Raw genomic sequence first — 27,666 nt, 5'->3', positions numbered from 1 at the left:
CCTAGTGGATAAATTATAAATGAAGGTTTGGTTTAATAGGTGCTTTTGTACTCACTGTGTACTCCCTGAACAACATAAGAATGGTGGGTTCACATACCACTGTCAGACATGGTTCCCTCCTAAAAAAAATTACTTAAAAGTTAACAGTTTGCATGTTTTTTCTGCCTTTTCCCTGTAAAGTTTGTCATGGCAAATGTGGAAAAAATCAACTCCTAGCACAGATATTTATTACAATAAACTTCATTTATAATCAGCTGTGATAGACAATGTGGCTGTATCAGTTAAGTGCCTGAGTGATTATTGTAGTGTTTGTGTTCCGGATAATTCAGGGTCATGTCCAGTGGTGTAGTTTTGACTTGCTGCAAGTACATTAAACTGTTTAGTAATGGATGGGAAGACAGAACCCCTGAAGTGTCTCCTTTTAATAACCATGCCATGATTCATGTGCTGCAGTACTTAAGCATAATAGAACAAATTAAAGACAGAACAGAAGCTGTCTCTCTTAATTTCTTACAGATTTGCTATGTTTTTAGCATCTTACATTTGTTTCCTTCATTTAATTATTCACTCTACCAGAGAGGATTATGCCAGCTTTTCATTATAAACTGTCCCTGGAGATATGGAAGAAAACCTTTCCTACGCTACCTAGAAGTTCAGAACCATTTTCAATTTTGGAAACAGATTAACAACAAATGTGAGGGTTTATTCCATCTTGTGACAAATGAAAAAGACTGCTGGTGGTAGTTACTGTACAGTGTGATCTCATCATCATTGATCCTTGTGCTGGAATCCCAGAAACTGTCATTAGATGGCATCCAAAGCTGTTTGTAGATGCTTCATAACCACTTGTTATTGATTGGCTCATCAGGTACCATCCTGCTCACCTACCCATTAATTTAAACAATGGTGTATTACATTTGTACTGAAAACGATGATAATATATTTTAAAAAGGAAGAGAAATATTGAATAAAATTTTGGTTTTGTAGAAATGAGAGGGAATCCTTTTTCTTATTTTTCCCATTTTCCCATATAAACTCTGTCCACCCAGGAAATACAGAAAAGGTCTGAGGTCTGCCTCTATAGGGAGCTTGCCATAGTTTCAGCACTTAGGCCTGAAAGATTTAGGATTACAGGAGAAACCATAAAGCATGAGCTCTGTCTTCCTGTTTGTGTAACAACTCATAAGGTATTTGTGGGTGTAGTAGCTTCTCTTTATGAATGGACATCTTGCAAGCAGTAATTCTTCTGAGTAGTTTAATTCTTTAAAGGAGATAATAAGAGGTTCCAGTGTATTTTTCCTTGCTTTGGGCAGAGGACAGCAGGGGTTGACTTTGCTCTTTCTGTCTGCCTTTGGTTAAAGGTGATAATTGTGCCTGGACTTCTGTGTGCAGGCAGTGCCAAGATGCAGGATTATCTCCGGCTACAGGAGAAACAGGTGAGAATTGCTTTTCTAAAGCAGAAGATGGGTTTCCTTATTTTGTTTTAAAAATAATGAAAAGCTTCTGAGAAGCTTTAAAGCTTTAAAAAATCTGGGGCAGAAAAGCCAGTTAACAGCATACATGTATGGTGTACAATGCTGATGGAACCTGCTTTGAATGAAAATAAATTCTGTGAATTAGGTTCTCTCATTTAGATCAGCATCTTTGCTTTCTCTGTGTTTCTCACTAATCTGTCTTGCATATAATTTCCAAGGCCTAGAAATAGGCAGAACTTTAGTCTTAAAGTTGAGGTGAGGGGCTGGGCCTAAAACTTTGAGTTACATGTAACATAGAGTAGCTGGTAAGTTTCCTTATCATTAATGTCAACTGAAGTCCTTGAAGGTGGAGGTAACAAAAATGTCTGGTTTGTGCAGTACTTCAATTACCCACCCACTCATGCTCAGGGCAGTCCTCCTTGGCCATGGGAAGGTCTTACTCCTGATTAGTCCTAGTTACTCTTGGTTAAAATTACCTATTTTGTAGTATTTCCTTGACTGCATGTTTTTGCTACTCTTTAAACAAAACAGACATTTTATGACAAAGTAGAAACTTTGTGACAATATTTGTTTTGCCTTTTTTTTTTCTTTTCTCTTTTTCTTTTTTTTAACTATTACTTTAAAGATATTCTTCCCCCCCTTTTTTAGTTCCTGTCTCTGGTTCTCATATGGCTGCCTCTGCTTGCCAGCATTCTTTGAGCAATTTTCTACCAACTGGAAAACAGAGGGATACGAGGAAAATTGATCTGCACCTAAAGCCAAAGGCTTTTCACACGGTCTCAAAAGAGCGGCCACACTCCTTAGTGGACCTTAAGGCCTATAAAGACACAAAAATTTTAGTGGCAAAATTTTTGGAACATTCAAACTGTAATCTCCCTCCAGAAGTGCGTCACGTAGTGAACAGCATACGGTCAGTCATTAAATCTGATGAGAGACACATGGAAGAAGCCATCTTCAGTGCCAATATCATAGACCAGGTAGGCCACTAATGTTCTAAAGATGTGTCCAGTTTCCATAGACAAATACCTTATTTAAATGTTTTTACAGTTTAAGTTCTTCAGACAATTCCTACGGAAGCTCTTTTATAGTTACATGGTATTAGTAAGAAATAATTTGTATTTATTGGGCAGCAATACATTTTACACTGCAGTTCAGACAGAAATCCTGGCTGTGCTTTCCAGGTGCCCAGTCCTGAGCCCTGACCAGCTGCAAGGACAGAAGTAGGAGGCATTCTGGAGGGCTGAACCTCCTTTGGAAGATTTGCAGTGTTAGACAGCTTAAATGAAATATTATTCAGAGACTGGACCTTTTAAATGAGAACTTTTCTTACCCTCTTTTTCCCATTCTTTCCTTCTCCGCTCCTGCCTTTTTCCGCAGGTGATTACGAGTTCCCATCAGAACGTGGGCAGCTGCAGGAAGCGGCTGCAGGAGGATCTGCACCTGCAGAGCTGCGGCGCCCTGAGCTCCCCCGCGGCCCTGGCGCGCCGGCCCCGGCTCGGCCGCGCCCTGGAGCGGGAGCGGCCGCACAGTTTAATCGGAGTGTGCCGGGAAACCATCCTTTGAGAGTATCCACAGGTATGTCATTGCAGCAGAGAGGTGTGGAAGAAACCAGGACTGGAACAAATACAGCTAGATGACTTTAAAAGGAAAAAGTGTCTTCCTTTGGAATTCCACTTTTTTCCCCACAGCAGGATGAGAACAGCTGTTTTTCTGAATGTAAATTTCAGCCTTGATTTTTGCAAACTTTTAATTGATTTATTAGTGAAGTCATAGCAAGTGTTTTCCCAACCAGAAATGCATTTATTTCACTGTACTTACAGAAATACTACTGATGCTGCCCAGCATTTCTTGAAAACCATTGCAAACCCACCAGAGACTGGCTGTACAACTTCAAAGTTGTATTTATTTAATGTACCTCAAAGTGTTTTAACTATCGTCAGTGTTTTAATAAAAAAGTATTTCTGGACTTTGCCTTTTCAACAACTGATTTGGATACAAACATAAAGGTGATTTATACACACATACAGTGCTGCTTCTAATCCATTCTTCCAGTGTCTTTCATTCCAGACTAACTGATCTGTCCAATTAAAACAGCTCCCCCCTCCCAGGGCTGCCCTTTTAAACTCCAGTACTTGCTGCAATGTGGTTTATTCCTGCTCTGTTCTGAATGTTCACCAGTTCAGTCCTGCAGTAGCATGAGTGACCAAGAACTGATGTTAAATCCTCTGCAGTGTGACCAAAAGATGCATTAGGGAAGAAGACTGAAATTCTGCATTTCCAAAAGGCATCTTTCACAAACTTTTTACCAACACCAACTGATAGGAAGTTAGAGGAATTTTTATGTAGCAGAGCCTTGAGTATTTTCAAAAAGAATTGTTACTCCAATTAATAGTTTTGACAATTTTATTACTAAAACATGGTATTGTGGTTCTGCTGTGTTTATGATTTATTTAACATTTAACATTGATCTTTAAAAATATATCAAAAAGTAAATATTGACACCGATTTCATTACCAGCATAAACACAGGTCTGCCAGCAACGTCTTCCAGTGCAAGCTTCATCCTGGCTCTTTCAGAGGAAATTGGAAAAGCCTTAAACAGAAGGTTCTCATAAAGAACCTACCACAGGTTGATGTTTCAGGGTTTTAGGGATTTTTTTTGCAGCAGTGCTTGTCAGTAGCCTTAGTTTCCATTTGAGGTTTAATCATATACTGGTTTCATTTGTGTCACTCTGAGCTGGGCAGACATCCTGTGAAAAGGTCACAAAGGAACGTAACTGAAGATGGGTAGTTTAAGTTTTACAGATTCATCCATTTTAATGTATTTTAATTAGAGCATGCTTCTGTATTGATGTGAAGTTACAGTGACATCCAGTGGCAACAAGGTATGCTAATTTGAAAGCTTCTACTCTCAAGATCATAATGATACACAAATTCCTAATTCAAGAGAATATTTCCTTTAAAAAAAAAAAATCTGTGACCTTTGCAACTGCACTTAGATGAAGAATTAAATGATCTTCTACTTGGAATTTTTTACTATGTAAAGTTACACAACAAACAAAATAAGCAAGCTTCCTTTCTTATTTCAGATTTATTAGTGATAGGTTAATTCTTTCCTAAGGTCAGTTGCATGCAACACACTACTCCTTGAAGTACAGTCATCTACAGCTCTTTAGTTACTGCATGGTAAGGCTTCTTAAGTCACAGTGTATTTTCTTCAAGGCCTTGGCCAAAAGAAAAAAAATAGACAAAGTTACACCAATTAACATTTATCTCATAAGGAATACAACTTTACTACTAGGTTTTTTATCTACACACATTCTAATACTGCTGATGGTGCTAGGTTATTTGTCAAAACAATTTACATTCAGAACACATTGCCTTAGGAATAAGAATGCTTTATAAAAGACAGAAACAGGTAAGCATGGCTTTCCCATTTTGAGCTAATATGAACAAAAAGGTAATATGCAAAAATTAAAGGAAAAAAAACCCCAGCCCAACACATACATTACACAACCTGTGCAATAAGTTATCCATGAAATAACTCTGTTAAATCATAAAAATCACAAGCATTAAAAATAAATATGTATCTAAATAAATATTTTGATTTTAATCTTGTGGCAATTATTCTTTATTTAGCATATGAAACACTTGTTACATGTTTATGTTCACACCTTGCCAAACAGGTTACACTTGTCATAACAATATCAAGTACTACAGTGGTTTTTTTTACAGTAGAGCCTAAAAGTTTGAACTGCACACATTCCTTTCCACTGAAATACCATCGATTCAGCACCAGTTTTAAAATTATGCAAAGTCATTGGTATTGGACCACTTTATGGGACTGGGATTTTTTTTTTAACTTGAGGCAGCCAGAACTTTCTCTAATTGCTTCTCTTTGCCATCTCCTGCAGTCTCATTCATCAAATATTCACATTCACTGTGTTATCAAACAAGACAGACATACATCACTCCACATAAAGGTTACAAATAAATATGTTTTAAGTTCTATGAGAAAAGAGTTTAGAAGATGTTCAAAATACTTAAATGTTTACAAAGATTTTTGTCAGTGATATTGTCCTTGACCATCCTTCTCAACACTTTTTGTCAAAGAAATAGGAAGGAGAGAAAAGGCAGAGACACCTGTCTGTTCCTTGTTCTGAAGTCCTCAGGTCAGCTTCCAAGCCTTTCATTCATACAAAATACAAAGTTCTCTTCAGCTAAGACAGCTTCAGCTTGGATGGAAGATGTTAGATGTACAGGGGGGTCTCTTGACCTGTTAGAAGCCTGAACATGGCAGCTGGCATAGTCTTCATGTGAATCTGTCAAGTGATTACACAGACATTAGTAGAGCTGGTCCTAGTTTAAAATAATCCAAAGGCCCCATCTGTCTCTCCCTGTGGTCAAAGTGCATTTTTTCTCCTGGCTTCTATAGATTTTTTTACTAAAGTTTCTAGTTCAAAGTTCTCTGGTTTTAGGACACTGGTTTGCTGTCTCTGCTTTTTTTTTTTCATGTGGTTTGGGGGTTTTGTTTGGTTTTGTTTTGGTTTTTAATTATTTATTAATGACAATTACATGATATGACATCATATAGTTTTAAAAGCCACCTAAACACTTTGTTGATACACCCTACTCCAATTACAGTAAAATTTACAGACCTTAAATAAGAAGTAGCACAGATCTCTCAGAAAATTCATTCTGGTGTTCTGGTATTAATGGAGCTTAGATTTGTATTCTATCTTCCTTCTCTGTGGGAATGTCATTTAATATTTTCACCTAATTGCAGTATGATCCTCTGAACACAAAACTCGGACTTTGCCACCTGATGTTTAAATGCCAATCAAGAGTTTGGTGGAACAGTTTCTCTGGCTAATGTACTTAAATTCCTTCCTCAAGGAGTCCTGGGACTCCAGTCCCCAGTGTCAGAGGGATTTCACAGAATAACAGAGTCCAAGGCTCAGGTAATCAGGTCTCCACCAGAACTGTACTTACAGCTCTAAGTACTTATTGGACAACACAAGAGGAAGGAAGGGAAACTTTATTAACTGATAATACACACCCTCCCCAGCTGCCTTGATATCTTCTCCTCATGCTGTAAAGAAGAAAAAGTTCATGCTGTATTGCTACATTAGGTGAGAAGTTACACGGTAAATGGGGACCATAAAGGCACGGAGGGGCTGTTGGAATCTACAGCTTTGCTCCTGACAAAGTGCACATACTCTGTTATGGTTTGTCAGATACCATTTTCCAGAAGGAAGCCAGCTGTCTTTAATTTTTGTCAGAGGAACTCTAGAGGGAGATCTGGCCAGGGTTCTGTATTTAGACTGCCATTAAATTCATGAGGGATTTTGAAAAATTGGACAATCTTGCTTATTCATTGCTGATCTCTCTAGAAGTACTGGAGAGAGGTGTCTTAACTTATTTCCAAGGTAAGTTGGAAATTAAATTATTAAAATGTATATCAGTTTGCATCTCTCAGACATAGTAATTAATTTCTATGGCAGATGCTGTAGTGATGAGCCAAGAGACATCTTCACAGCCAACACCCCTGAGTGATTTCTTCCTTTAATCACTTGATTTAATTCAGACAGTAGGTTGAAGGCACAGAATTATGCCAGGAACTCTTAAAAATTAATGGAAAAATGCAGTGAATGTGCATCATTAGTTGTTAAAAAAATTCTGTTAATTGTTTCTTATTAGTGCCAAACTCAATTTACTGATTTGGTGATTTTAATGCTGTGTTGATACTCTTTTCAACTGAAACATACATTTTTTTCAGCTACTTTACTTCCTTGATAAAGACTTGGTTCCCTTACCTCTCCCACTGAATTAGACAATGCTTGTACTATCTTCTCATGAGCAGTAGCCACAACACTCTGCCCATTGATCTCGATAATCCGATGTCCCACTCTTACCCCTCCCCTCTCTGCTATTCCACCTCGCATCAAGCTGCAAATCTGCCAAGAGAAAGCAATGTTTAGTGAAGTTTAGAGATACCATAATGCAGCACTCACTGGGATTTAATGCATAATAATGAGTGGTGACACTGTAAGGATTCCAGAAGATGCTTGTTGAAAGTATTAATCAATGAGTTTTTAAATGTTAGTTTAGTGGTTTGTTAAAGGGAGTTTTTTTTCTGAGGTTTCTGCCTTATTATAATTTTTATTTTCAGGTTCCAACTGGGAACATAAAAATACCTTTCCCAGTGATACAAGTAGTAGCAACGCAGAAGTGGAGACGAGGGAAAGAGATTTATTTATCCACTGTTGGGACACAACCTCCTGTGCCCCTGCAGGAGAGGAAGGAGCTCTGCTCCCCAGGGTCACAGCTTCCCTCCACATTGCTCAGTGCTGCTGGCCAGAGGGAGCTCGGGATGAAGGAGGCAAGTTAGGCCATTCTTCTTCAACTGGCAGCTGAGATTCCAGTAAAGAACTAGGCACAAGTTCTGAATGTTATGACCCCTACAATAGGGTAATAATTCTACAAGAACTACAATCAGACACAGTCCCAGCAGATATTGCTACCTAAAGTGTTCTGAGGTTGCAACATGCATAGAGTCCAGGCTGAAAGAGAAATCTCAATCCGGTGTGGCGTTGAGAATGTTTCCTCCTTAGCAACAGTATCTATGCTGCAAGGGGATCCTCCCTGGCAGACTAGACTGCTGTGCATTAGATAAAAATTGCTGGTAAATTATTTCAAATTACTAAGTCTATGAATCACACAAGGCAGATAATGTACTGCTTGAATCTCTGGAACTAAGCATCACTGGGATTTACCTTTTGTTTACTGAGAAAAACTAATTCTTGGAGGAAAACAAATGAGTGCTGGAACATCAGCTAATGCCTGTTTCTGCAGTTAATGTCAGTGGTTAGAATGATATGCCAAGAATTGTTATTTGCTGTGATCTGGTCATTTGCTCAGAGCTAAATACAAGTAAAATAAGATGTGGCTTGTGCCCCAGTGAGTTTGTTATCTAATTCAGAAGCACAGTATGTGGGGAGATGGCCAGTCTGGAACGTGTTGAAGGTAAAACATTGCTTATGGTTGACTGGAATCTTTTCCTGTATGGCACTAGCAGCTTCCTTTAAACTCCTCTCCACAAATAACAATGCTATAAAAAAAAAGAAATCCCTTCTCACTTGAAGTTCAGACTGTTTTATATGAGGAGTGAGACTATAGTGTTATTCTTTGCTTATAAAAGGCCTTTCTCAGCCTTCAGGGAAAAAAAAAACCAAAAATCCAACACATTCCTCCTGCAGTGAGATTTATCTTCCACCATGCTCTCTCCAGTGGCTGAGTTGCCTCCTGTAGTCCTTAAAGTATTTCTGGAGGGCTTCAATGGAAAGAAGCACTATCACTTCACAGAATTGTATCTTGAATTTCAGTCACGTACAATGAATTGTTTTGCAGGTAGTCTGCCTTCTAATCACACAGCTCACAAGATAAGCTGTACTACACAGATCTCTTTTACAGAAAGCTTCTCAATTCAACTCACTGTTAGAATAAGTTTGCTCCTTGCTGTTGGGGAGCAGTAATCAGAAAGGACAAAAAGCAGCGTGTACCAAAAGAAACCCTGTAAATATATTTTCCATGGTGTAAAAGCAAATAGACAGTACAGCTGAAATAAAAGCTTTTGGAGCAAATGGAAATATGATCCATCACCCCACTGGCATAAGGGCAAAGATAATGGCTTGCATATCTATCCAGAGCCCTTTTCACTGCGTGGCTCTCAAAGCACTTTTAGCACTTTTAATACCATCAGTGAGTTTTTTCTTTCTAACAGCCCCAGACATAGAAAGTGGTCTCTTCATTCAGGAATCCCTCTCCAGGGGAGGCAGGCAGCTTCCTTTTGTGAGCATTAAGTGTTTTAATGAGGTAGAAAGAGAAGCAGACACAGAGTGGCTCTGCCCAGGCTCCCAGAACTGTGCTAAGCCAGAGACAGAACACGCAGAGAAAAAAATATTCTGCATTTACAGCAGACATTTAGTGACTCCTGTATTTGAAAGGCTGATTCAAAGCAGCCTTAAGAGTTTTGTCTCCAGCCAGTGGAGCTATGACAGCTGAAGCTGGTGAGTTTAAACTGAGCAGTACTTCTCAGTAAATATGATTTTATTCAGCCAGAACTCTTTTAATATGTTGTATTTGTTGAACATGGCAGCAGCTATAATATTAGATAAAGCAAGACACGTCTGCTTCTTGTAATATTCTATTGTCTCTGTAAACTGAAGGAGAAAAAAAGAAAAAAAAAAGGTGTAGACCACACTGATTCAATCCACTCAGCTGTGACAGGTTTGCAATGCCTTTGACAAGCTGCAGCACATCAGATATGAAACTTCAGTAGCTTCACAATCAGTCTTATTGCAACTGTCCATAGAGTAGCAAAGCATTAAGGGTAAAATAGTGCCAAACTTTATTCTGTGTAAATGCCTTAATCATAACCTATTAAAACCAGATTTCTCCTCATCTCACCTTTATATTACACCGTTGAAACCCTGTAAATTTTTTGCCAGTTTAAATGACAGTGAACAAAGGCAGGGAAGAAAGAATAAAATGTTCTGTAAAGTTTTACTGTATTTTTAGATAGCTTGTGCTAGGCTAGGGACAGGGTACATAGAGTTCTCAGAGAAAGTGAGATCTAGACTGAGAAGTGGTGTTTTATCAGCAGTGAAAATATAATTGGTAATACGCAGATTTTTTTCACAATCAAGAAAAAAAAAGTGATATACAAATCTAGAAAAAAATAGTGTGATACATAAGGATCACTTGTATCTAAATAACATCACTTTAAAAGAACTGTAGCATAATGACTCAGAAGGTGGCTGATAGGTCATCTAATGCTTACCTCCCCATCACACAACACTCATAGTTGTTACGTGTGTGTGCACAACATCCTTCTTTCAGCTGCAGCAGTGCAGTGTCTGGCATCCTGTACAGGCAAGGCCAGCTCAGGTGAGGCTTCTGTGGCCAGAAGCTGTTCTGTGTTTATGGGCTATTCCTACTATAATGGCTCTGCATCCTGCACAGATGAGATAGGCAGGGTGAAAAGGAACCACTGTAAAGCTGCTGTCAGAGGAGGCACAGAAATAAGTCCCAGCTGCATGGATAATGAGGTAATGGCCTACCAGAAAGAGACATTTAATTCTATCTGTTCTGACAAGCCATTTATTTCTTTGCCGTGCTAATGCTGAGCCAACAAAGAATAACAATATTACTTCTGGTTCCGATCATAATTTGTAACAATTGCTGGCAATTACAAAACTACTTTTAAAGAGTACAGTGTCAAACTACCAGAGAGAGATATTTTGCAGTTATATTTTCAAATGTTGAAAGCGTTTTTCAGAGGAAAGGATTTTACAGGCCCAGAGGTTTGTCTCCATAGCAGCCTAACAAAAGATGTTACTCTCATCTTTTTGTTTACTGGCTTTCATATTCAAACAGACTTTTCATAAATGAAATGCACTGCAAGGATTTTTTTTTCCTATATGAAAAGGATTTTTTTGCTGAATTTAGTGAACTTTACATTTGATGTCATTTGAATGTTGTTCATTTAACTGGAAGGAATGATGATCTGCCAGTGTGGTGACAAATGGCCAGAAGATGGAGGGAGCACACTGTAACAGAAAACAAGCAGAGCCTGCAGAATTTACTAAATTGAGGCTCCAGTTATGGTAGGAGATGATTAGCAGGGACAAGATGAATAGATTGTCACACAGACTCCCTGTCCATGTGAGGGCAAGGGATGCTCCTAATCCACCTCGGCCTGATTCTTTTGCCCAGCCCTGATCCTACCTCCACCAAAGCTATGAATGGGCTCCTGAAAACTTGATAATCACACTACAGTGATGCTTACAGGTCCTTAAATGTATTCCCTTGTTTGGTCATAGCACCAGTGGAACATAGGGCAAGCAATTAGGAATGAGATCAGTGCCTCAAAGAGGGCACCCTCTGTGAGATCAGGTGAAACCAGATCCTGGGGTAGGAACCACTTTAGAGTGCACCCAGCTGGACCAGGGTGTACAGCAGTGTCCTTTATAATTAATCTTAGGTGGGAACATTTTAAACTTGGGTGGAGTTGTAACTGAGAGACAGCCAGGAGAGCTGCAAACCCACTTCTGAGCCATCTGTTTGCTGAAGTGCAGGAAGGCTCATGAACCACATCTTACAGTTACTTGCTACTCTTGCAACTCTCAAAGGGTGGCAAACAGAGATCTGGCAACTTCAATCAATGCATTTCACAGAATAGGGGACAGAGCCCACAGCCTTTGTGATGTGGTTTCTGTGTGAGCAGCCTGATTATTTTTTTTCGTAGACTGGAGGAAAAGGAAATGGTGATGGTCCTGCACTACAGCCAGTCTCTAATGCTAGTGTCAGCCCCCAGAAGGGCCAGTGACTATCTGAGTTAGTTGTGTGGGGAGTTTGTTTTGGAAAGGTGTCAGAGAATGGCTTGGGAAAGAAGAACTGAGAGAGGAGGACCCTGAGCTGCCTGGGGTAAGTGTTCACTGCCACATTTGTTCTCCTCTTTGCTGCTGCTATTACAGGGAAGCTGCAGCACAAAGAGAAGGGGTACCTAGGCCACAACCTATACAATTACTTTGTAATGAGAAGTTAGCTTTTATAAGAGTTTAGTTTTAATAATAGGAGGTCACAATTATATTCCCATGCCTACTACCATGTGATCCACATAAATTATGCACAGCAGAAGAAAAATTAAAAGTCTTAGTGAATGTGTAGTGAAATTTTAAAAAGAGAAACAGAATCAGATGTAAGATTAAAGTGCTATAATTGTAAAAACCTTTTTCAGCATAACATTTCCTTGCAACTCTGGCACTGACAGTTTTACATGATCAGGCTATTGCACCAAATAAACAGGGCTGTAAATCTTGTTGCTTTATTATGTAGGAAAATCCTTCAAGGATTTCTCCCAGTGTCATCCATTTGCATTATATTACTCAGAGACTGTAAGGTTTTAATAAACAGAAAAAGTGAGGTCATGCAAGATTCTTTCAGGACTTCCATATGTGTTTGAAAAAGAAAAAACAAAAAGTAAAGGGAAAAACCCCAAAACAATCAATGAACACGGAAACTTACAATTCCATTCTGTACACTGAAGCCCAGCTGGTATTTTAAGTCTGGCCGTTTTATGAGGACAGTAGTAACAGGAGGACAGCTGACAATGTTCAGTTTGACTTGTGTCTGATTCTTGAGTCCCTGTAAGATATTCCAAAAGTCAGTATTTCTGAAATGAATCTTACTGTGCCCTCATCTGTGATTTCCTAATAGTTAGAGCGTTAAGCAGCTGATCTGAGAAAGACCAGTGAGAGTCAACAGAAATTGATTGTTAACTAAGAGATAAATTTCTCTTATTTATTTCCCAAGATATTTGGCTCGACAAAACATTAAAATTTTGCCTTTAATTACTACAGAAATTTAAACAAATCTTCCAATAGAAACCAAAACTGACTACTGCTTGCTCTTTCCCAGCATCTGGCTAATTAATCTCCTGCTTCTGCTGCTCTTGGTAAATCTGCACAGACATCAGATTTAGTCTCAATGACTAAAGATAATGCATTCTGGGATTCCATCGTGTCTGCAGATTCTTCATTTGCTCACTTGATCTGTCCTGCAGTCTTCCAGCCTCCATCCATTTTATCTGCATGGAACCCAAAAATGATTAGGAGATTTTAATCTTCATATTTTATGCTGGAGGCTGTGAGGAAGTTTAAAACTTTGAAAACTGAGTAACTTAATTTAGACAAGTTTTACAGACCTGGCCTCATTTGTTATAGCCCAGTAACAAAACTGCAGTCATGTTCTTCAGCCCTACAGTTCTGTGCATTATCACTCCTGAATCTCTAATTCTGCTTTTTGTTAATGATAGATTACTGGGTTTTTTTTACAGTGATATGAAAAATTGTATCTGCTGGAAATCTACAGGATCACTTGTCAGAAGATTACACCTCTGCTGGCCTACAATCTACAGCATAGAGTTGTAAGTTTGGGGTACCTTTATGATCCCTTGGCATGTTGCTAGAGGCAGACCAACTAAACTGGTACCATTAATGGACATAATTTGGTCTCCAATGCTCAGTTTTCCTGAACGTGCTGCAGGGCCTCCATTCATCATGTTGGCCAGGATAACGGTGGGTAGAATGGATCCCCATCCAGATTCCACAATCACTACCCCAAGAATTTCTCCCTTCTGTTTTTCTAGCTGGAGCTGTAATTAAAAAGGAAAAACATTTTTTTTTTTTGCTTTGATTTTTCTGACTTGGAGCATGAGTATCTCACTTGTTCCCAAATAACATCTACAAATCCAGAACCAAATTCTGTTCTTTGCCATTAGGTGGTAGCATGACTTTGAATATTAACTGGAACACAGCTGTTTGTTTTCAGGGGCATCCTCCATTTGTTTCTTGAAGGTCATAGAGGTTTAATAAGCAAAACACTAGCACATGGTTAACTCTGTAGGAAGTGGTGGAACTGGATGCCAAGGGAATGAACGCTGAGGAACTTTCTGTCCATGGAACCTGGCAGCCAGAGGGGGAGGCTCTATCATTTTGTGGCTAAGGCAGTGCCTGCAACCCAGGCTTTGTTCAGCTCAACTCCTGCCAGTGCTGCTCAGCTTGTCTCTTGATCTCAGGGCTTGTCTGTCCTTCTTTTCAGGCAAGGATCTCTTCATTATTATTAACATTATTATTATTATTAATATTGTTAATTATTGAATATACTCGTGCCTAGCATGTTCATGTAAGATCCCTGATGTAACATAAATGATGCCTTCTCCTGAACTGGCAGAAACCACAGCACAGCTAACACCTATAAAGTGGAGCAAAAGTTTAAGTAGAGAACACGCTCTTGAAGCAAATACAGGGAATTATTTTCTCTCAAATATGGAAGGACAGGGAATGCTGATGGTCAGCTGACTTCTGCTGAGGTTATCTATTGCAGAAAACCACAACTCTGTCAGCTCTTTCTGTGTCAGTACTTAGGTGAAACATAAAATCACCTTACACTGTGTACTGTGAATAGCACAGAGCTTATCTAGCTCAGATGTATATGTACTTTATTACTGTTCTGATCAATGGAAACAGAAAGACCCTGAACATGAAAGCAAGCAATCCTAATAACCCATAAAGCTGGTTTTAGTACACAGGACTGAGGAAGGACACATCTTGAAATTTTAACATCATCCTTATAAATGTAAAAAAATATTTCTGAGAACTACATTACTCTGAAAAAATGGATCAATCTGAAATGAAAATCCAAAACTAGTTTACCTCTTTGCAGTTTTCTGAATTGGAGAAGTGTATGAGATCATCATTGTACATCTCTTGGGTATTGATGATGTCACTGTATTCTTTCTGACTGAGATCTTCTGGGTTAATTCCATTGGCTCTTAAAAACTCTTGGTAAGCCACACTGAAAGCCTGACCAATTGACTGAGCTATGAGCTGTGCCTAAAATGTAGAAAAAAAGCAGCTCAGGGAAAGGACAGATTAACAGTTTACCAATGAAACCACAAGAAACCAGGAGAGAGATTAGATTTTAAGACAGACTCAAAATAAGGATCCTGTAAAGTTTCTGCATTAGCATGTATATATAGTGACTTTAAGGTCTGTTGTACAGAAAGAACCGATTAGATCCAAAATCAAATTGCAAACTCCATTAAAATCCCCTGCTGCTCTCCCCTGCTCAGTATATTGCAGTAGCAAGCAGCCATATGCTGCTCATGTACCTGTTCCAGTGAGCACTGGGAGTCCTGGCTCCAGCCCAACATGGAGCAGAGCTGGTGAAGAGTGCCACGAACCCTGCCTCTGAACACAGTCTGTCTGCAGGGGTGAGGAGAGGAGGGATGCTCTGCTTGCACATGCCTGCACAGACTTGTGTGCACTGATGATTCTGGTTGTGGTGTCACCTGCTGCTCCTCCACCCTGGTTTTCCAGGACTGAAAACACTGCTTCAACAGAGCCATCTGCTCCCCTATTACTGCCACGATGCCTGTCCCACATTCCCAGCAAACCAGGAATAGCCCTGCTTACCCACTGCACATTTAGGACAGCTATTCCCAGTAACACCTTGACTAGCAATGTCAGGGATCGTTTCAGGAATGCAGCCAGAGCCACCATTAAAGCTTGCTAATGTTGGGAACACCCATTCAAAAGCCCCGTCTTTCTTAAATTTTGGAGCACTTATCTGCACATTCCACTAGATGGCAAGGGAACACAGAGAAACAGAGATCAGTAATAGGAATGTGTAGTCACTTTTTCTACATTTGAATTTTGGTTTTCTCTACTCTGAGTTTACTGCAGCTCATAGGAGAATGCCATGTTGAGTTCTGTATATTTGTGGGTCATCACTTGTGGGGTCATTGGGGCATATGAGTAACTCCTGATGATATGAGACATTAATTGCACCTTAAAAATTGCCTTAAAAATATTACTAATCAAAGTAATACTAAAAAATATTACTAATCAAAGCTGTATTCTGGAAATGCAACATAGTTTCTTTGACAGCCAGTACATTTTAAATGCATTTCAAATGCATGAGGTTTTCTAGACATTATAAATCTGTATCTTCTTACAATCTACTGATCAAGTGTTTTCTTTGATGCTAAGAGGTTGTTTCCTTATTTCATTTGTGCTGCTATGCACAAAAGCACTAATCTGCTTGACTGGAAATGGCTTTAGAAAATCAAGGATATCAGTCACAAATTGTTTCTTCTTATTTTAAAGCATATTTTCAAGTCTTCGCTCTATACCAAGAGGTTTGTACAAAATCACAAAATATGCTGAGTTAGAAGGGACTCATCAGGTTCATCAAGTCCAGCTCCTGGCCCTGCACAGGACATCCCCAGAATTCCACCCTGTGTGCCTGGGAGCATTGTCCAAATGCTTCTTGAGCTGGGTCAGGCTTGGTGCTATGACCACTGCCCTGGGCAGTATGGTGGTACAGAAGTCATTCAGGACATTTTCATATCATTCCATTGTTAAAGTTCATCACTCATTACTGAGTCCTGATCTTCATTGCTCCTGCTTTCTCTGTAGTTCATCCTCTGCTTTTGCCTTCATTCTACATTCCCAAAGCAAACATCTCCAAGTGTCATGCTCTATTCTATTGCTGCCAGTAACAGCCAGTTGTTACATCTTAATTTCGTCTCAATCTCTGAGGTCCTATGAATGTCTGTGAAAGCATTATACACAACTTAGAGATAATGTAGTTAGGTTGCTTGAAAAGGTCACCCAAGCAAAGCTGTGACAGAGCTGAGCTAACTGGGTCTCAGAACAACCCTAGTCTAGCACTCTAACCTTTAGACAATGCCATTTCTCCTTCACAGGCTTAATTGCTTTAAAATAATGAAAATGGATTGCTTAGCTCAAAATATATGCAACTTCTGAGTTATGACTGTCTGACCCAAAGAACTCCATTATTTTTTAATTGGTATTATATCTAAATATATACCTAGAAATTATATCTATAACCATTCCTATAATAACAGTGATGAGAAATACTTACTGTCAAGTTAGAAACTGACAACAAATTTTGCTTTTTCTGTTTAACTGGCTTGGTATATTTTTCCATAAATGTTTTAGGTTGAAGTCCTTTCTCTGCCACTTCAGACAGAAGTACCTAATTCACTACAATCCCAAACCTGGCTATACAACAGCAGTAAAGCAAGGTTATCTTCTTTTGCCACAAGAGGTATGGATGGCACATCAGCACTTTTCACAACAGTGAAACAGGATGTACAGCAGAGATGGACAGAACTCTATGGTTCTGTATAAAAATTCTAATTCATAATCTTTGCTAGGGATGAGAAAAAAAAAAAAAACAGCTGAATGTGGTCCTAAACACCAAAGGATCAAGTGGCATGTTTGAGAGTACATACAACTACAGGTCAGTACCCTCAGGGAACCAGGACTGGGTAGAGGACAGCCTTGTGCAGCCCTGCCAAGGCAGTAGAAGTGACTTGGCTTCAGTTAAGAAGAGGTCCAGAATGGTTCCACCTCATTCCAAGTGCCTGGAGGCACATATGTGTCACACACAGTGCCAACCCACTGGACTAAAAGATATAATCCAGGATGATTGATCAATTTGATATCCTACAGGTTAATTTTGCCCATGAATGGCCGTTGACTTCAGAGCTCTGTCCATGATCTATGTTGTTTAAATAAATAGATTCCATTTACTTACATCCTCTGATTCAAAGACGTGGCAGATCATTTTGTACTGCTTCTTGCCTTCCTGGGCCCCAGGAGTGGTTTCAATGCAGTCCTGGGAGGCGGATCTGGGCATGCGGCGCCGTGCCATCAGCACCACGATGTTCCCGATGTCGGCGATGTAGGAGATGGTGCGCAGTGCGTGGTCCATCATTGTTTCCTGCACAGAGCAAGGACAAACAAAGCAGTTCTCCATGCCTGCTGCTCTCCTGCAAATACTGCATCTGCCCTCTCCTTGACAGCCTGCTGCTTGAGAAAGACAAAAGCTACAGAAGCACTTCCTATGGGCCCAGACTGGATATTCCCTCTGCAGTCGAAGGGAAGCAGAGTAGCTGTTCAAGACATTTGCTTCAATGGAAGTGTTGCCTGAGCAAATACAGCATGGTTGCTACTGTAAAAGAAGAATGAAGAGCTATGCTACTGTTTTACATTTCTTTTCATGCTGTTGGGAAATTATGTTATTTCTTTACATATTTTGCTGTTGTTAGGACAAACTGTACTTAGAGAAATAGAAAGGACACACCTGAAATCTGCTTCTGGCTGGGGTCACTGGTAAGTTTGGAGAGTTTTTCCAGGTTTTATCTATTGCTCAAACTAGAAACAACCAGAAATGTAATAGTTGTACTAATCAAACTACTGGAGGATGTGTCCTGACCGTCCCTGACCCTCACTCTGAACAGCTAAAAGCATCCACCAAATTCCATCTTAATTGGAACAAAATAATGTGGTACAAGACAACTCACAGTTTTAATAATTTATATAAGCAGCAGCGCTCTTTATGTAAACAGCTTGGCACTAGTTTAGCATTAGTTGAACAATTTTCTAAGGCCTAAGGAAGATGGATTTTTCTTTAAGTCAACAAAAGTAATTGTTTTAAGAATTTCAGTACAATTTGACTTGACAGACAAAACTACAAATTATCATTGTTTCTCAGAACCACTTGTCTTGCTGAAGATAATCACTACCCATAAAATTATTGTAATGATTCTTCTCAGGCTTGAAATAATGCTTATCCCTAATCTATGAAAAGTAATGATGGTTAAGAGGTGGTTTGGGAAGTGTCTCTAAGGGCTGCGGGGCCTCAGGAGGATTTACAGCACTTCTGTCAGAATGGAGAAATGTTTTATAATGGACATTTCTCAGCAGGATGTTGGGAGCTCTGCAGAGATAAGAGATAATTGCTTTTCAGCAGTGTGCACCAAGTATTGTGTAAGGGTGTAATCATACATGCAGTGTGCACAAGAGTGAATGCATTGGGAAAATGAAGGGATTTCATCTCACCTGCCAAGAAAAGCTTTCTGTCCATATCATCACAGAGAGGTTACTTAAATGGTTTGAGGTTTTTTTATTTTCCCCTTGTAGGGGTGAAAGCAATCATTCCTCCATCCCTCCTACATTTTTCCTGTTAAGAATAAGGCAAATACTATCTAGTGACTGTAAACATGAGTTTACTTTTGACTTACTTGTGACTTGACTTTTTCCTTTCTCTCTCCATATTCCATTGTACTCAAATTTCCATTACTAATATTTCTTTTTCACCCCTCTCCTTTATTACTTTCCCATAAATCCCTCCATCTCTGCCCATTTGCCTCTTTATCCTTTCCCATATCCCTTTCTGAATCCCATCCATTTAATCCTTGTTGTCCTTATATTTGTCCTTAGAAATTCAGCCTCTCTCAGGCTTTTCTGAAGCCATTGTTCTCCTGTCTAGATTGCCCTTTTTAAGATTCTCCCTTCTTTCTCATGGAATTCTTTAAGAAACTTGTTTGTTGCTACTCTTGAAACCCAAAGAACAGCTGAAGGAAAAAACCTAAGCATTCCTCCAAGCTTTGAAGTGCTGTAGTCCTGTGGGAGTGTGAAGACAGCCTAATGAGTCAGACAATTTTGTGGAGCTGATCATGCACCAGAGGCTCTGCACATACACATTTGTGAGCTCTGTATCTTTATTTTTCTTTCTTCATTTCCCCAGTTGTTTCACATCCAGTGTCTCTTCAGTGACTGAGCAAGAAGCTGGGAGAAGCTGCTTTGGCTTCTGCCGCTTTGGGGCACTGAGTGCAACCCCACAAATCTGTGCACAGGGAAGAATTCCTGTCCTATCAACAAGGCACGTGGTCAAACATAAGGCTGTTCCTACTTCATTTCCACTAAGCAGGTGCTCAGTGGCTGAATGTATTCAGCAACTAAATGCATAAGCAACTACGAAGTGCAGGGGTGCCATTTCCTAGTGTTGTTCAGGGCAACAGAATCACCACTGCTGGCTCTCTTCCAGCCTGGGAATGCACCTGACTGGTGCTGCTCAGCATTTTGAACCTTGCTGCATGTCATTTTCTGAATGGAAATGTTACATTTTCATTCAGCTGTTGCCTCACGTGAGCTATACAACACTACAGATGGATTAAAACACATGGCATACTGCAGAAACAGGGTTTATGTAATTGATAAAGCCATGAAAGTACAGATTGTCTCTGCCAGCTGCCACCCCAGCTAAAATAGACCCATGGTAATTATACCAGCCAGGAACCTTCACTAGCACTGAAAAGTGTTACCAAGCCAAAAAATGCTAAAAATCATGGGAATAATTCTGTAATAGCTCTCTGAAAGACACACTGTAAAAAAAAACTCCAAACAAAACCAAACCAACAAACAAAAAATACAACCAAAACCCCAGGGCAAACACTGGAGAGCTTGGAATTAGAACAATTTCCACTATTACTGTTTTCATCTGGTTGAACAGCTCAGATATTAGACACCACTCATGATGGAGCATTGCATTTTGTATCACTACAAATCTCAGGGGATCAGAAGAGTAAGATGCCAGTTCCTTTGACAGTGTTTGTGGGCTACTTCAAAGAACCTTCCCTTTTTATTTTTAAAAACATTGGTGTTCAGCTGAAATGCTGAACTATTTAAAGAAGTAAGAAGAGTGACTTCCACTACAACTAATCCTTACTTAACAAAGACACTGTATGTGTTAACTGCCATACACTCCAGCTATAAACTGTTCATTTTTCAGCTGTTCATTTTTCAATAACTATCTGTAGTCATCTTTGCACTGAAAATTATGAGCATGTAATTTTCTGCTAATGCAAAAAGTAGTTATCAGCTTTGATAATATAGTCTCTGGGTGATGCATGTTTACCATGAGGTGAAGAAAAGGCTGAGCCACAACTGATAGTGGTATTGCTTATGGTGGATAAAGCGCAGTTTCAGGATGATTTATGGCTGGCAGGTTGTAAATATTGCTGCCCATGTTAGATGGGCTATTCCACTCATCTGGCTCATCTCATGGCATCTCTAGTGGCATGTTAAAGCCATTTGCTTATATTAAAAGAAAAATAATCCATTTCCTGGAGATACTATCATTACCCTCACATTAAAGGTTAGTAATGCTCTCCTAAATTTTAGGAAGAAGAAGGTGCTTCATAGTTTCCATTGTTAGAAAACCAATTATAAGTAAAACCAAACCCCTAAATTTAGAGTGATACATTTATCTTTGTTCAAGTGTCTCTTATAGTTTCAGCTCATTTCTTCATTTAGCCATATTTCTGAACTCTCATCTGATACACCAAGTTACAAGTTCAATAACCATTTTCTCTTTCTATTTTCCAAGTTGTTTATGAAAATACTGAACAGTACTACATTAGAGGAACATGCTAATGAGTCTCACTCTGCCCTTTTTCTCTTTCCATTGCCACATAGATGGCCATATATCAGACATAACTCACTCTGAAGTTTTTATAAGCCTGGTTCTATCTCTAGATATATATCTAGATTATATAATCTTGAAAATGTTATATTATATTAAAGCCTTATTTAGGTAAAGAGATGGCATGTGCTGCTTCTGTGCCATGAGCAAATATATCCCCTAAACAAAAGGAAACTATTGACTGGGCATGATTTACTTCTGACAAAACATTGCTAAAATTGCCCTTTTCAATGCTTCTCATAAGAATGAAAATTTGAAGACTTACTGTAAGTATTATCAAGTTTATAAGTTCTTGTGAGATTACTAAATATTGGGATCCATGTATAAATTATATGTATTTAGTTGAAAATTCCTCAAAAACTCCTTTTTATGAAGATCACCGCTTGTTGAATATACAAGCATTCCTAGAAGATGAGGCTGATCATTGCTGTGGTATCCAAATGCTGCTTTTATATGAACAATTAATAATTTACCTTAGGCAAAAGGGTGGTGGCTCAGATGTGATTTATGGAAAAAAACTGAGGTTAAATCTTACAAATGGCAGGATATGAATGGCTTAGTCAAAGCAGCAAATTACTTCCCTGTTGGACTGTAAATCTGGGTTCTGAAGCTGTTCCAGAGGAGTGGTGTACATGCATTCTGAAAGGCTTTTGAATCTTTTTTTGAATTGAGTTGAATTATAGCTCAATTATAGCAACATCCAGACATCTTCCAATACATCACGTAAGCAAAACAAGTGTCAGTCTTACTATATTGGCAAGTGTATAGGAGCTCTTTCTGAATACTCTGAATACTTGAATTTATCCAGGTTCAATAAAGTGTTCCACTAATTGTATAAGAGCACGGTCTAACTCAAATTATTCTCCAAGAGTTTAAATCCAACTTACCTGTGTGTCTGCATTTAGAACTTTGATTCTCTGTGTGGAGATGAACAGATCCACTTCAGTCAAGGCCTGGGAATCTCCCTCTGAGGTCTAAAAGACAGATGATGTTTTACAAGGGAATTTTTAATTTTCAGAATGACAAATTCACTGACTGTTTCAAGCATAATGTGATGTAAGACAACTGCACTTTAAACCATTACAGAGCTGGCTATTCAAAGGTGTTTCTAAAGACATGCAAAGAGTACATTTATTGCATAGACAGAGTAAAGCCTACTCTGATCTTCTGGGTAAGAGGGAATTTTTGGAGCCTGTGAGATTGACAGCTCAAGTATTAAAATTCTCTATTTATAGCCAAAACAGGCAAAAAAGTATGGCTGGTTTTTCCTCACTTTCTCACTGATGCACTTCAGTACTTGAGGCACCAGACTTGAGAAAGTAAGAGAACTGAGAAGGTGACTTAGTTCCCATCAGCTGTTTAGCCCTTGCCACCTTCAGTGGGCTCACCAGAAAAAGTGCAAACTGATGCTCACTACTGTGGTGGTGTTTAGGAATTTTTTTTTAGCTTTTTGTTTTTTTTCCTGGAAAATAAAGACCCGAGCACTGAACTAATGTTTCTCTCATATCACAGAAGGCCATCAGGGGACTTTTAGACCCCAGCTTCTTCTGAGCACTGCTCACTAGGGAAACACTTCCATACCCCATCAGAGGGCATGGTCACAGGGCAAGAGGGATTACAATGCAATGCCACGCTCCAGTGTGAGTCCTGGCTCTTTCCACTTGAGAAAACAGGAGAAGAGGTGGCAAAGCAACTGCTACCTCTCACTGAAGCATTGTCCAAGAGCTTCCCTAATTCTTTAGTCCAACAGGAACATATGGATTGCTCCAGGCTGCTTGGGCACAGGGCACCACTGCAGGTGGTATTGAGCAGCAACCGTGGCAACAGCCTCAGAATAAAATGGCCACAGATTGTCTTGGCCTGGGCTATAGGCAGGCACCAGTCTCCAGGTCATACCCTGGCTTAGGATGAGAATGATGTATTTGCTAATCCTTTTTGGAGTTATAAAGGCTTAGCTATGCCTATAATTAATTTAGATTAATTTTATCCAAATTATCTTCCAGCAAAACAAAGCAAGCACATACTTTGGCAGACACTACTTGTATTGCTTCCATCTTTATGGTGATATTTTTGTCATCTGTATTTAGTAATCTGAAGTATTGTTTTTAACTGAGTGCAATGTTTCCTGTATGAATTGTTCCAGCTACTATGTGGTGAATTTATTTTGGTTTTAAATATCAACAATAACTTAATAAATATACAGTAAGTCACAGGCACATGAAGTACGTCTTACAGCTTTGGCTAGTAAAATCAAAATAAGCATTACATTCAAAAACATCTCCCAGATAACAATGGCTGTACATCTGGAGTAAACAAATCACAGGTATTCAACAGGAGAAGGGCAGGCACTCCAGCAAATGAACAATGAAGAAAATGAGTTCATTTTACTCCATTCACTATTCTACACTGCGCACCAAAGAAGAAACCAAAATGACAACTTTATGAGGATCTGTAATGAAAGACATGACACTGCATGGAAAACAAGGACAACAAAAATGTAAGTAAACATTAGCATTCAAGAAAAACAGTTTACACACCGCTTTTTTCTTGATTTTAGCCGCCTTTTGCATCCTCTGAGGAGTAGCATAAAAAAAAGAATGCAGACAGATGTACACAAAGGGAAAGAGAAAACACAGTGTGGGAAGTCAGGGAAACTTTGACTGTGAATCCAGACTGCTGAAAATTAAAAAACTGGGAGCAGTGGGGGAATGAGGTGCAAGAGAGAAAGGTTTGTTTATACCTTATGCAGTTCTCAAGCATAATTGGATTTCATGGCATTGTGCACATTCACAATTGATTACAAAAGAATTGGTACCAAAGTGTTTTCTGTTATCAGCTGCTCCCAACACTTATCCTGCCAAATTTACAGCAGTCAAAAATGGCAGCACATGCGTCTTAAACCCAAGGTTCTGTCTCCATGTTCATCACACATCTACATGTAACTGTTGAACAAAACACAGCTCAAGCCCCCTGCCATGAGTCTCTAGAGTACTCAGGTACCCCTGGACAGATTTGGGTTGGTATTAATACATACAACAGTTTTTAGGGAGTCAATTGCAATCAACAATTACTTACTGTAGCTTGAGATATCACAATATGCTAAATAGAAACAGAAAGGTTTGGAAAGTTTAAAGAACTGGACCTTTTTTGCATTCCATTCTTTCTAAATGCTAAATCAATCATCAGTCATGAGAATCTCTTGTAAGTGGCCTTTCCAAACTTGTTTCCTTCAAAACCATGCAAATTTTAGCAATTAAATACTTCACTGACCATACACATACTTCTTCTCCCAGCATTTAAATGTGCCTCTATCAGTGTGTTTATTCAGATGAGGTATTTACATCAGAGGTAAAATAACTTCTAAAATAAAAATCTACTACTTAGATTCTTAACCAAAATACTATTTTCTTTACACAGCTGTACGAAGCAGTCTATGATACATTATTTACAAAGAAATTGTTCACTGTAAATAACACCAAATCCAAAAACAAGAGCAATGAATATTCTTGTCCTAAAAAAAGTCATAATATAAGTAATAATACTGAGACTAATTTTCTCAATTTGTAGTAAGTCAAAGGTAGTAATAACAGAAGAGTAAGACCACAGTCAAACAAATATCCCAGTGCTTTGCCACTGGAATATTTTCTAATTGCAATCTGCAATTTGTCTCTCGTACTTGAATTTGTTTAACAGCTTCCAAAGAATTTTGAATAGACTCTGGAATAATTTCTATTTTGCTGTATGCATTTTTACAGCAAGCACTGTAAACTAATGACATTTACAATACTGATCTATACTTACCTAACTGCACCTCAGGAGAGGTTTGAGGCTGCAGATTCTGCAGCATTCAGAGATCAGCTGCTAAAGGATCAGAGAGTATTCTACAGCCCAGAAAGATTCCCTACCTTGACACGGCTCACTGCCTCCTGGGCCTGCATCATTCGGATGTTTTTGGAAGGGTTGCGCTCAGACAGCAGCTGGGTGGAGCCCAGGTAATTGGCTGCAAAGATGATTCCATCAATGAGGTCCTCAGGTTCACAAGGTCCTGGAACTGACAGGAGGCATTTATAGTTACTGCCTTTCTAAGGAGTGGGGAGGTGAGAAATTGAATAAAGGATATTGAGGCTTGAACAACCTTTCTAATACTGGGACTATGCTCACCATCCTCTTTATTCAGCTGTTAAGCTTTACATCCAGCTTGATTAGATTGACAGTAAAGAACAGTCATTCCAGAGTTTAGCTGAAATCTCTTGATACTGAACATTTTTTATTCCTCAACAGTTTTATAAAAGAAATGTGCTTTGAGCTAGATCCACTTGACGACCTTCTAATGAATTTTTTTTTTAAGTACAAAAATCTTGTGTGAGGAGAAAAATTACACTGAAGGGAATGTTAATTTAAAAAAAGGTTTATTGTTCAGTGTTCAATTTATTTATAATCTAGTCAATGTGGAAGATTATTATGAAAAACATAGCATATATGGTATGCTATGCTGATTAAATGTACTGAAATAGTGGTTTACACATACATCTTTTAGTGAGCTTTCCTATCCTTTGTATTTCCATTCTAATTTAGCAAAAGTCTTCCAACAGAATATAAACATGATTAAAAGGAGTGACTTTCCTCTTCAGGCAGTGTTGCTGACACTTATTCATTCCTGCAGTTCTCAAATCCACCTGCCAGAAATCTCAACCCCCAGCAAAAACCCACAGTCTTTGTAATTCAGGACTCAAGGTATATAAACATGTAGATAAATATTTATACCAGTCCTGCACTCTTCAGAGACCTGACATTAACTAACAATGCTCATACAAATTAGAGGTATTTGATTTGCAATCAAACACCATAGTTTTAATCTTCATTATATACCACAGAACACATTTGATTTAGCTCACATCTGTACAAATCCAGTAATGGTTTAGATCTTCATTATAACTCAGAATAGAATTCTGTGGAATTTAATTTTTGAAGTATTGGGAAAGCATAAAAAAATATCTTGACAATCTCCACTAGAAGTATGAAAACCCTCAAAGAAATCCTTGAGAAGGCAGTAATTTAGAAGTCACTGATACTCTTCATAAAAGCCAAGTCTTTCAATATCTCAATAAACAATCCTTGTTCTTGCAGCCTTAATTCACTAAAAGAAATCAAAGGAAATGAAAATTCCACAAGAACTCTGTTCCTCTATCACTGCTTCTCTTTGCTTACATCTCTGTACCATTATGTTTTTCAGCAGATGGATGATGTATTTTGTATGGTGCCTCTTCTGATGGTGTTATTCATTTGTCTTTTGAGGGCTAAAACTTAGTCTAATGCATCTCTACTTCTTCCAGCACGCAACAAAATACTCATGTTGCATGATATTGACATCTTGTTTCAAGGGCAGAAGAGAGGGAAATTAATTAACGACGTGAGTTAAGGTAGCAAAACTTCATTAGATACCTGCATCAACACACTCACTCAAAATTAAAGTAGCTTTAATTTTGTTTTCTTTCGTTCACTTCGGGCTAAGTAAATGAGGCTAAATTGAATCAAGATTGGTTTCACTCTGAAATAGGCTTACCCACATGTTTAAATCAGTTTAACTAAACTCCCTTAGTAGGTAACTTAGATTAATTTTCTTGAAATGTTTGTGTCTGAAGACAAGTAATACTGCAATTCTTTGTGCAAATTCTCATACAGTCATTACTGTATCGAGCAAAATGCCCAGGGTATCTTTGGGGTCTGTGCAACCTATGGATGCTACAAAGGCAACAACCACTTATTCTCATGTCTTGGCTGTTCGTGACAGCAATGGGTGTTTTTAACTAATTTGTATGAAAAAATTCTTGAGCATGGAAATAATCTAGGGTGTTAAGCAATTTTATAATCATAATGTTATTTATTTGGATTTCTTAAAGACTAGGGCTTTTTTGGTTGGATGTCATTGATTGTCTTTTCATAGCTTTAAAAAATTATGTTTTGCAGAATCATTATAGTAAGAACAGTCAGCTACATCATGTATAAATCAGCAGCATGCAGGAAATGCTTACAGCAGTAGGTAATAGAGATAAAAAAAGACATGTTGGGCAGAAAACATTTCCAACATACATTTCCCATCATGAAAGCAATGTAAGCAACTGTCAGGTAAAACAAGACATCTCTTGGAAGGATGGAATGGTGCTGAAAATTGCCAGGGTCAAATTGGGTCACCTGGGTGTTTTCTTCCCTTAACTCTGTCTGCTTTAAATAATACAAAAATGCAGACTTGGCTGAGGTCCCAGCTCATC

At 38.7% G+C, this 27,666-nt stretch overlaps 2 protein-coding genes and 1 long non-coding RNA gene across 9 annotated transcripts in view; 2 read left to right on the top strand and 1 right to left on the bottom strand.

The window, feature by feature from the left end:
• ENTREP2 (endosomal transmembrane epsin interactor 2) overlaps window positions 1-3,441 on the top strand; it is an 87,841-nt gene extending 84,400 nt beyond the window's left edge. For 3 of the 4 annotated variants that reach the window (XM_053988263.1, XM_053988262.1, XM_053988265.1), the window contains 3 exons: window positions 1,362-1,436; window positions 2,124-2,452; window positions 2,853-3,441. In XM_053988263.1, the coding sequence (XP_053844238.1) occupies window positions 1,362-1,436; window positions 2,124-2,452; window positions 2,853-3,038 (590 nt within the window). In that variant the 3' untranslated portion in view covers window positions 3,039-3,441. The remainder of the gene's footprint in view (window positions 1-1,361; window positions 1,437-2,123; window positions 2,453-2,852) is intronic. The other variant, XM_053988264.1, reaches the window with a different exon arrangement.
• A 419-nt stretch (window positions 3,442-3,860) lies between these two features.
• The window catches only part of APBA2 (amyloid beta precursor protein binding family A member 2), an 87,809-nt gene continuing 64,003 nt past the window's right edge, over window positions 3,861-27,666 (bottom strand). The window contains exons 5-14 of one of the 4 annotated variants that reach the window (XR_008438987.1): window positions 25,303-25,448; window positions 23,935-23,970; window positions 22,285-22,371; window positions 17,666-17,851; window positions 14,752-14,931; window positions 13,479-13,691; window positions 12,563-12,682; window positions 7,291-7,431; window positions 5,618-5,796; window positions 3,861-4,224 (exon numbers count right to left, since the gene is read on the bottom strand). Coding sequence is in view for 3 of the 4 variants with exons in the window: in XM_053988259.1 (XP_053844234.1) it covers window positions 5,725-5,796; window positions 7,291-7,431; window positions 12,563-12,682; window positions 13,479-13,691; window positions 14,752-14,931; window positions 17,666-17,851; window positions 22,285-22,371; window positions 23,935-23,970; window positions 25,303-25,448 (1,181 nt within the window). In the remaining variant the exon portion in view is untranslated. Of the gene's footprint in view, window positions 5,797-7,290; window positions 7,432-12,562; window positions 12,683-13,478; window positions 13,692-14,751; window positions 14,932-17,665; window positions 17,852-22,284; window positions 22,372-23,934; window positions 23,971-25,302; window positions 25,449-27,666 lie in introns of all 4 variants that reach the window. The other 3 variants (XM_053988259.1, XM_053988261.1, XM_053988260.1) reach the window with 3 other exon arrangements.
• On the top strand, window positions 11,460-17,642 carry LOC128813282 (uncharacterized). The gene is made up of 5 exons (XR_008438988.1): window positions 11,460-11,519; window positions 11,784-11,962; window positions 13,374-13,463; window positions 17,065-17,173; window positions 17,283-17,642. It is a non-coding gene; the product is annotated as an uncharacterized LOC128813282 (long non-coding RNA).

This window comes from Vidua macroura, chromosome 12, assembly GCF_024509145.1.
Source record: "Vidua macroura isolate BioBank_ID:100142 chromosome 12, ASM2450914v1, whole genome shotgun sequence".
NCBI classification, from domain to species: domain Eukaryota; kingdom Metazoa; phylum Chordata; class Aves; order Passeriformes; family Viduidae; genus Vidua; species Vidua macroura.
The sequence above is the reverse complement of the archived record's forward strand: the minus strand, read 5'-3'. Positions and strand labels throughout refer to the sequence as shown.